Genomic DNA, 10,000 nt, shown 5'->3' on the forward strand with positions numbered 1-10,000 from the left:
TTTAAATAAAGATATGTTCCTGTTAACGGGGTTAGTTTAAATAAAGATGTGTTAGTTTAAATAAAGATATGTTCCTGTTAACGGTGTTAGTTTAAATAAGATATGTTCCTGTTAGGGGTTAGTTTAAATAAGATATGTTCCTGTTAACGGGTTAGTTTAAATAAAGATTGTTCCTTAAACGGGGTTAGTTTAATAAAGAATGTTCCTGTTAACGGGGTTGTTTTAAATAAAGATATTTTCCTGTTAACGGGGTTAGTTTAAATAAAGATATGTTCCTGTTATTGGGGTTAGTTTAAAAAAGATGTTCCTGTTAACGGGGTTAGTTAATAAAGATATGTTCCTGTTAACGGTGTTAGTTTAAATAAAAGATATGTTCCTGTTAACGGTGTTAGTTTAAATAAGATATGTTCCTGTTAACGGTGTTAGTTTAAATAAAGATATGTTCCTGTTAACGGTGTTAGTTTAAATAAGGTATGTTCCTGTTAACGGTGTTAGTTTAAATAAAGATATTTCCTGGTTAACGGTGTTAGTTTAAATAAAGATATGTTAGTTAAATAAGATATGTTCCTGTTAACGGGGTTAGTTTAAATAAAGATATGTTCCTGTTAACGGGTTATTTAAATAAAGATATTTCCTGTTAACGGTGTTAGTTTAAATAAAGATGTGTTAGTTTAAATAAAGATATGTTCCTGTTAACGGGTTATTTTCAATAAAGATATGTTTCCTGTTAACGGGGTTAGTTTAAATAAAGATATGTTCTGTTAACGGTGTTAGTTTAAATAAAGATATGTTTAGTTTAAATAAAGATTGTTCCTGTTAACGGGGTTAGTTTAAATAAAGATATGTTCCTGTTTACGGGGTTAGTTTAAATAAAGATATGTTCCTGTTAACGTGTTAGTTTAAATAAAGATGTGTTAGTTTAATAAAGATATGTTCCTGTTAACGGGGTTATTTAAATAAAGCTATGTTCCTGTTAACGGTGTTAGTTTAAATAAAGATATTTTCCTGTTAACGGGGTTAGTTTAAATAAAGATATGTTCCTGTTACGGGGTTAGTTTAAATAAAGATATGTTCCTGTTAACGTGGTTAGTTTAAATAAAGATATGTTCCTGTTAACGGGGTTAGTTTTAAATAAAGATATGTTCCTGTTAACGGGGTTAGTTTAAATAAAGATATGTTCCTGTTAACGGGTTAGTTTAAAATAAAGTATGTTTCCTGTTAACCGGTGTTAGTTTAAAAAGATATGTTCCTGTTAACGGGTTAGTTTAAATAAAGATATGTTCCTGTTAACGGGGTTAGTTTAAATAAAGATATGTTAGTTTAAATAAGATATTTCCTGTTAACGGGGTAGTTTAAATAAAGATATGTTAGTTTTAATAAAGATATTTCCTGTTAACGGGGTTAGTTTAAAAAAAGATATATGTTAGTTTAATAAAGATATGGTCCTGTTAACGGGGTTAGTTTAAATAAAGATGTTTTAGTTTAAATAAAGATATGTTCCTGTTAACGGGGTAGTTTAAATAAAGATGTGTTAGTTTAAATAAAGATATGTTCCTGTTAACGGGGTTAGTTTAAATAAAGATATGTTCCTGTTAACGGGTTAGTTTAAATAAATATAGTTCCTTTAACGGTGTTAGTTTAAATAAAGATATGTTAGTTTAAATAAAGATATGTTCCTGTTAACGGGGTTAGTTTAAATAAAGATATGTTTTGTTAACGGTGTTAGTTTAATAAAGATATGTTCCTGTTAACGGGTTAGTTTAAAAAATATATTTTCCTGTTAACGGGTTAGTTTAAATAAAGATATGTTCCTGTTAACGGGGTGGTAGTTTAAATAAAGATCTGTTCCTGTTAACGGGGTTAGTTTAAATAAAGATATGTTAGTTTAAATAAAGATATGTTCCTGTTAACGGGGTTAGTTTAAATAAAGATATGTTCCTGTTAACGGGGTTAGTTTAAATAAAGATATGTTCCTGTTAACGGGGTTAGTTTAAATAAAGATGTGTTAGTTTAAATAAAGATATGTTCCTGTTAACGGGGTTAGTTTAAATAAAGATATGTTCCTGTTAACGGGGTTAGTTTAAATAAAGATATGTTCCTGTTAACGGGGTTAGTTTAAATAAAGATATGTTCCTGTTAACGGGGTTAGTTTAAATAAAGATATGTTCCTGTTAACGGGGTTAGTTTAAATAAAGATATGTTCCTGTTAACGGGGTTAGTTTAAATAAAGATGTGTTAGTTTAAATAAAGATATGTTCCTGTTAACGGGGTTAGTTTAAATAAAGATATGTTCCTGTTAACGGGTTAGTTTAAATAAAGATGTTTTAGTTTAAATAAAGATTTGTTCCTGTTAACGGGTTAGTTTAAATAAAGATATGTTCCTGTTAACGGGGTTAGTTTAAATAAAGATATGTTCCTGTTAACGGGTTAGTTTAAATAAAGATATGTTCCTGTTAACGGTGTTAGTTTAAATAAAGATTTGTTAGTTTAAATAAAGATTTGTTCCTGTTAACGGGGTTAGTTTAAATAAAGATGTGTTAGTTTAAATAGATGTGTTAGTTTAAATAAAGATAGTTCCCTGTTAACGGGTTAGTTTAAATAAAGATATGTTCCTGTTAACGTGGTTAGTTTAAATAAAGATGTGTTAGTTTAAATAAAGATTTGTTCCTGTTAACGGGGTTAGTTTAATAAAGATATGTTCCTGTTAACGGGTTAGTTTAAATAAAGATGTTCCTGTTAACGGGTTAGTTTAAATAAAGATATGTTCCTGTTAACGGGTTAGTTTAAATAACGATATGTTCCTGTTAACGGGTTAGTTTAAATAAGATATGTTCCTGTTAACGGGGTTAGTTTAAATAAAGATATGTTCCTGTTAACGGTGTTAGTTTAAATAAAGATGTGTTCCTGTTAACGGGTTGTAGTTTAAATAAGATGTGTTCCTGTTAACGGGTTAGTGTAAATAAAGGTTTTGTACTAACCTTGGTCGAAGGTGTGCTGCTCTCTTCATGATTTCGGGGAACATGTTTCTATAATCTTTCAACACGTGTTTCACCAGGTCTGCAAACACAAATAATATTACATATCTCTCTCTTAAAGCCACGGTACGCAGTTTCTCTCTCTTAAAGCTACGGTACGCCGTTTCTCTCTCTTAAAGCTACGGACGCCGTTTCTCTCTCTTAAAGCTACGTACGCTGTTTCTCTCTCTTAAAGCTACAGTACACAGTTTCCTGTCTTAAAGCTACAGTACGCAGTTTCTCTCTCTCTAAAGCTAACGGTACGCCCGTTTCTCTCTCTCTTAAAGCCACGGTACGCAGTTTCTCTCTCTTAAAGCTACGGTACGCCGTTTCTCTCTCTTAAAGCTACGGTACGCCGTTCTCTCTCTTAAAGCTACGGTACGCCGTTTCTCTGTCTTAAAGCTCGGTACCGTTTCTCTCTCTTAAAGCTACGGTACGCCGTTTCTTCTCTGTCTTAAAGCTACGGTACGCCGTTTCTCTCTCTTAAAGCTACGGTACGCCGTTTTCTCTCTCTTAAAGCCACGGTACGCAGTTTCTCTCTCTTAAAGCTACAGTACACAGTTCTCTCTCTTAAGGCCACGGTACGCATTTCTCTTCTCTTAAAGCTACGGTACGCCGTTTCTCTCTCTTAGCTACGGCTGTAACGCAGTTTCTCTCTCTTAAAGCTACGGTACGCCGTTTCTCTCTCTTAAAGCTACGGTACGCCGTTTCTCTGTCTTAAAGCTACAGTACGCCGTTTCTCTGTCTTAAAGCTACGGTACGCCGTTTCTCTCTCTTAAAGCTACGGTACGCCGTTTCTCTGTCTTAAAGCTACAGTACGCAGTTTCTCTCTCTTAAAGCTACAGTACGCCGTTTCTCTCTCTTAAAGCTACAGTACGCAGTTTCTCTCTCTTAAAGCTACGGTACGCCGTTTCTCTCTCTTAAAGCTACGGTACGCCGTTTCTCTGTCTTAAAGCTACAGTACGCAGTTTCTCTCTCTTAAAGCTACGGTACGCCGTTTCTCTCTCTTAAAGCCACGGTACGCAGTTTCTCTCTCTTAAAGCTACGGTACGCCGTTTCTCTCTCTTAAAGCTACGGTACACCGTTTCTCTCTCTTAAAGCTACGGTACGCCGTTTCTCTGTCTTAAAGCTACGGTACGCCGTTTCTCTCTCTTAAAGCTACGGTACGCCGTTTCTCTGTCTTAAAGCTACGGTACGCCGTTTCTCTCTCTTAAAGCTACGGTACGCCGTTTCTCTCTCTTAAAGCCACGGTACGCAGTTTCTCTCTCTTAAAGCTACAGTACACAGTTTCTCTCTCTTAAAGCCACGGTACGCAGTTTCTCTCTCTTAAAGCTACGGTACGCCGTTTCTCTCTCTTAAAGCTACGGTACGCAGTTTCTCTCTCTTAAAGCTACGGTACGCCGTTTCTCTCTCTTAAAGCTACGGTACGCCGTTTCTCTGTCTTAAAGCTACAGTACGCCGTTTCTCTGTCTTAAAGCTACGGTACGCCGTTTCTCTCTCTTAAAGCTACGGTACGCCGTTTCTCTGTCTTAAAGCTACAGTACGCAGTTTCTCTCTCTTAAAGCTACAGTACGCCGTTTCTCTCTCTTAAAGCTACAGTACGCAGTTTCTCTCTCTTAAAGCTACGGTACGCCGTTTCTCTCTCTTAAAGCTACGGTACGCCGTTTCTCTCTCTTAAAGCTACGGTACGCCGTTTCTCTGTCTTAAAGCTACAGTACGCAGTTTCTCTCTCTTAAAGCTACGGTACGCCGTTTCTCTCTCTTAAAGCCACGGTACGCAGTTTCTCTCTCTTAAAGCTACAGTACGCCGTTTCTCTCTCTTAAAGCTACGGTACGCCGTTTCTCTCTCTTAAAGCTACGGTACGCCGTTTCTCTCTCTTAAAGCTACGGTACGCCGTTTCTCTGTCTTAAAGCTACGGTACGCAGTTTCTCTCTCTTAAAGCTACGGTACGCTGTTTCTCTCTCTTAAAGCTACGGTACGCCGTTTCTCTCTCTTAAAGCTACGGTACGCCGTTTCTCTGTCTTAAAGCTACAGTACGCAGTTTCTCTCTCTTAAAGCTACGGTACGCCGTTTCTCTCTCTTAAAGCCACGGTACGCAGTTTCTCTCTCTTAAAGCCACGGTACGCAGTTTCTCTCTCTTAAAGCTACGGTACGCCGTTTCTCTCTCTTAAAGCCACGGTACGCCGTTTCTCTCTCTTAAAGCTACAGTACGCCGTTTCTCTCTCTTAAAGCCACGGTACGCTGTTTCTCTCTCTTAAAGCTACGGTACGCCGTTTCTCTCTCTTAAAGCTACAGTACGCCGTTTCTCTCTCTTAAAGCTACAGTACGCCGTTTCTCTCTCTTAAAGCTACAGTACGCCGTTTCTCTCTCTTAAAGCTACAGTACGCTGTTTCTCTCTCTTAAAGCTACGGTACGCTGTTTCTCTCTCTTAAAGCTACAGTACGCAGTTTCTCTCTCTTAAAGCCACGGTACGCAGTTTCTCTCTCTTAAAGCCACGGTACGCAGTTTCTCTCTCTTAAAGCTACGGTACGCAGTTTCTCTCTCTTAAAGCTACGGTACGCCGTTTCTCTCTCTTAAAGCTACGGTACGCCGTTTCTCTGTCTTAAAGCTACAGTACGCAGTTTCTCTCTCTTAAAGCTACGGTACGCTGTTTCTCTCTCTTAAAGCTACAGTACGCCGTTTCTCTCTCTTAAAGCTACGGTACGCCGTTTCTCTGTCTTAAAGCTACAGTACGCAGTTTCTCTCTCTTAAAGCTACGGTACGCCGTTTCTCTCTCTTAAAGCCACGGTACGCAGTTTCTCTCTCTTAAAGCTACAGTACGCAGTTTCTCTCTCTTAAAGCTACGGTACGCCGTTTCTCTCTCTTAAAGCCACGGTACGCAGTTTCTCTCTCTTAAAGCCACGGTACGCCGTTTCTCTCTCTTAAAGCTACGGTACGCCGTTTCTCTGTCTTAAAGCTACGGTACGCAGTTTCTCTCTCTTAAAGCTACGGTACGCCGTTTCTCTCTCTTAAAGCTACGGTACGCCGTTTCTCTCTCTTAAAGCTACGGTACGCCGTTTCTCTGTCTTAAAGCTACAGTACGCAGTTTCTCTCTCTTAAAGCTACGGTACGCCGTTTCTCTCTCTTAAAGCCACGGTACGCAGTTTCTCTCTCTTAAAGCTACAGTACGCAGTTTCTCTCTCTTAAAGCTACAGTACGCCGTTTCTCTCTCTTAAAGCCACGGTACGCCGTTTCTCTCTCTTAAAGCTACAGTACGCCGTTTCTCTCTCTTAAAGCTACAGTACGCCGTTTCTTTGTCTTAAAGCTACAGTACGCCGTTTCTCTCTCTTAAAGCTACAGTACGCCGTTTCTCTCTCTTAAAGCTACAGTACGCCGTTTCTCTCTCTTAAAGCTACAGTACGCCGTTTCTCTCTCTTAAAGCTACAGTACGCCGTTTCTCTCTCTTAAAGCTACAGTACGCTGTTTCTCTCTCTTAAAGCTACAGTACGCCGTTTCTCTCTCTTAAAGCTACAGTACGCCGTTTCTCTCTCTTAAAGCTACAGTACGCCGTTTCTCTCTCTTAAAGCTACAGTACGCCGTTTCTCTCTCTTAAAGCTACAGTACGCCGTTTCTCTCTCTTAAAGCTACAGTACGCCGTTTCTCTCTCTTAAAGCTACAGTACGCCGTTTCTCTCTCTTAAAGCTACAGTACGCCGTTTCTTTCTCTTAAAGCTACGGTACGCCGTTTCTCTCTCTTAAAGCCACGGTACGCCGTTTCTCTCTCTTAAAGCTACAGTACGCCGTTTCTCTCTCTTAAAGCTACAGTACGCAGTTTCTTTGTCTTAAAGCTACAGTACGCTGTTTCTCTCTCTTAAAGCTACAGTACGCCGTTTCTCTCTCTTAAAGCTACAGTACGCAGTTTCTCTCTCTTAAAGCTACAGTACGCAGTTTCTCTCTCTTAAAGCTACAGTACGCAGTTTCTTTGTCTTAAAGCTACAGTACGCCGTTTCTCTCTTAAAGCTACAGTACGCCGTTTCTCTCTCTTAAAGCTACAGTACGCCGTTTCTCTCTTAAAGCTACAGTACGCCGTTTCTCTCTCTTAAAGCTACAGTACGCCGTTTCTCTCTCTTAAAGCTACAGTACGCAGTTTCTCTCTCTTAAAGCTACAGTACGCAGTTTCTCTCTCTTAAAGCTACAGTACGCAGTTTCTCTCTCTTAAAGCTACAGTACGCAGTTTCTCTCTCTTAAAGCTACAGTACGCCGTTTCTCTCTCTTAAAGCTACAGTACGCCGTTTCTCTCTCTTAAAGCTACAGTACGCCGCTTCTCTCTCTTAAAGCTACGGTACGCAGTTTCTCTCTCTTAAAGCCACGGTACGCTGTTTCTCTCTCTTAAAGCTACAGTACGCAGTTTCTCTCTCTTAAAGCTACAGTACGCCGTTTCTCTCTCTTAAAGCTACAGTACGCAGTTTCTGTCTCTTAAAGCTACAGTACGCAGTTTCTCTCTCTTAAAGCTACAGTACGCCGTTTCTCTCTCTTAAAGCTACAGTACGCAGTTTCTCTCTCTTAAAGCCACGGTACGCTGTTTCTCTCTCTTAAAGCTACAGTACGCAGTTTCTCTCTCTTAAAGCTACAGTACGCCGTTTCTCTCTCTTAAAGCCACGGTACGCCGTTTCTCTCTCTTAAAGCCACGGTACGCCGTTTCTCTCTCTTAAAGCTACAGTACGCCGTTTCTCTCTCTTAAAGCTACAGTACGCAGTTTCTCTCTCTTAAAGCTACAGTACGCCGTTTCTCTCTCTTAAAGCTACAGTACGCAGTTTCTCTCTGTTAAAGCCACGGTACGCTGTTTCTCTCTCTTAAAGCTACAGTACGCAGTTTCTCTCTCTTAAAGCTACAGTACGCCGTTTCTCTCTCTTAAAGCTACAGTACGCAGTTTCTCTCTCTTAAAGCTACAGTACGCAGTTTCTCTCTCTTAAAGCTACAGTACGCAGTTTCTCTCTCTTAAAGCTACAGTACGCCGTTTCTCTCTCTTAAAGCTACAGTACGCAGTTTCTCTCTCTTAAAGCCACGGTACGCCGTTTCTCTCTCTTAAAGCTACAGTACGCCGTTTCTCTCTCTTAAAGCTACAGTACGCAGTTTCTCTCTCTTAAAGCTACAGTACGCAGTTTCTCTCTCTTAAAGCCACGGTACGCTGTTTCTCTCTCTTAAAGCCACCGTACGCTGTTTCTTTGTCTTAAAGCCACAGTACGCAGTTTCTCTCTCTTAAAGCTACAGTACGCAGTTTCTCTCTCTTAAAGCTACAGTACGCAGTTTCTCTCTCTTAAAGCTACAGTACGCAGTTTCTCTCTCTTAAAGCTACAGTACGCAGTTTCTCTCTCTTAAAGCCACGGTACGCTGTTTCTTTGTCTTAAAGCTACAGTACGCAGTTTCTCTCTCTTAAAGCTACAGTACGCAGTTTCTCTCTCTTAAAGCTACAGTACGCAGTTTCTTTGTCTTAAAGCTACAGTACGCAGTTTCTCTCTCTTAAAGCTACAGTACGCAGTTTCTTTGTCTTAAAGCTACAGTACGCAGTTTCTTTGTCTTAAAGCTACAGTAGGCAGTTTCTTTGTCTTAAAGCTACAGTACGCAGTTTCTTTGTCTTAAAGCTACAGTACGCAGTTTCTCTGTCTTAAAGCCACGGTACGCTGTTTCTTTGTCTTAAAGCTACAGTACGCAGTTTCTCTGTCTTAAAGCTACAGTACGCAGTTTCTTTGTCTTAAAGCTACAGTACGCAGTTTCTTTGTCTTAAAGCCACGGTACGCTGTTTCTTTGTCTTAAAGCTACAGTACACAGTTTTTGTGTTAAAGCTTTGTCTTAAAGCTACAGTACGCAGTTTCTTTGTCTTAAAGCTATAGTACATAGTATCTGTCTCTACAATGAGGAGTTCTACGTCAAAAGAGCAACAATGGCGCAGTCACATGACCCACCCTACCACAAATAAACTGTCAGGTAATAACATACAGAGAGACAGGTATAACAGAGAGAGAGAGACAGGTTTAACAAAAAGAGAGATAGAGAGACAGGTATAACAGAGAGAGAGAGAGAGAGAGAGAGAGAGAGAGAGAGAGAGAGAGAGACACACACACACACACACACACACACACAGGTATAACAGAGAGACAGAGAGAGACACAGGTATAACAGAGAGAGAGACAGGTATAACACACAGTGAGACAGGTGTTTGTACCTGCTCTGCGGACGGGAATCTTCTTCTGGTCACGAACCAGGAAGAACTGGACCACCTCCGCTGTCTGCAGAACAACAATTTGTGTATTAATCCTTAAAGCAAGAGAAGATTTAAAGGGTCTCCGGGTCAGAGAGAGTCTCCGGGTCAGAGACAGTGTCCGGGTCAGAGAGGGGATTAGAGGGTTGGAGGGTCTCTTACCTTCTGATCTGTCAAGGTGTGGTCTGGTTTAAAGCGTGTGGGGATTAGGGTTCAGGATTAGAGGGTTGGAGGGTCTCTTACCTTCTGATCTACCTGTGCAGGTGTGAACCTCTCCAGCCCTCTCTGAACCTGAGAAGAACTCGGTTGAGTGAACGTCGAGTCGTCGTCTTCTTCCTGAGACACCAACGACTGTCTCTGCAAGGTGTTAACGATAATAACACAATAATAACATGATAATAACATAACACGATAAAACAGGTGATCACAGGGACTAACACAATAATAACATAGTAATAACACAATAACATGATAATAACACGATAAAAAAGGTGATAGCAGGACTAAAACAACAATAATAAAGTAATAACACGTTGATACAGTAACAACAACATGAAGACGTCCAGATGAGACTGAAATTTAGAAAAACACCAAAACATCTTCAGTACGTCAAAAAAGAAAAAAAAAACAGAAATAGATAATGGAGAAAACCCTTCATAATGTTGTGTATAATGGAGAAAACCCTTCATAATCTTGTGTATAATGGAGAAAACCCTTCATAATCTTGTGTATAATGGAGAAAACCCTTC

General features: G+C 39.7%; 1 protein-coding gene across 1 annotated transcript in view; it reads right to left on the reverse strand.

The window, feature by feature from the left end:
• Positions 1-2,991: 2,991 nt before the first annotated feature.
• The window catches only part of ndnl2 (necdin-like 2), a gene marked incomplete at its 3' end in the record, with an annotated part of 11,127 nt that continues 4,118 nt past the window's right edge, over positions 2,992-10,000 (reverse strand). The window contains 3 exon segments of the mRNA XM_032508900.1: positions 2,992-3,057; positions 9,216-9,279; positions 9,495-9,608. Coding sequence (XP_032364791.1) covers positions 2,992-3,057; positions 9,216-9,279; positions 9,495-9,608 — 244 coding nt within the window.

Source organism: Etheostoma spectabile, unplaced genomic scaffold (genome assembly GCF_008692095.1).
Source record: "Etheostoma spectabile isolate EspeVRDwgs_2016 unplaced genomic scaffold, UIUC_Espe_1.0 scaffold00009826, whole genome shotgun sequence".
NCBI lineage: Eukaryota > Metazoa > Chordata > Actinopteri > Perciformes > Percidae > Etheostoma > Etheostoma spectabile.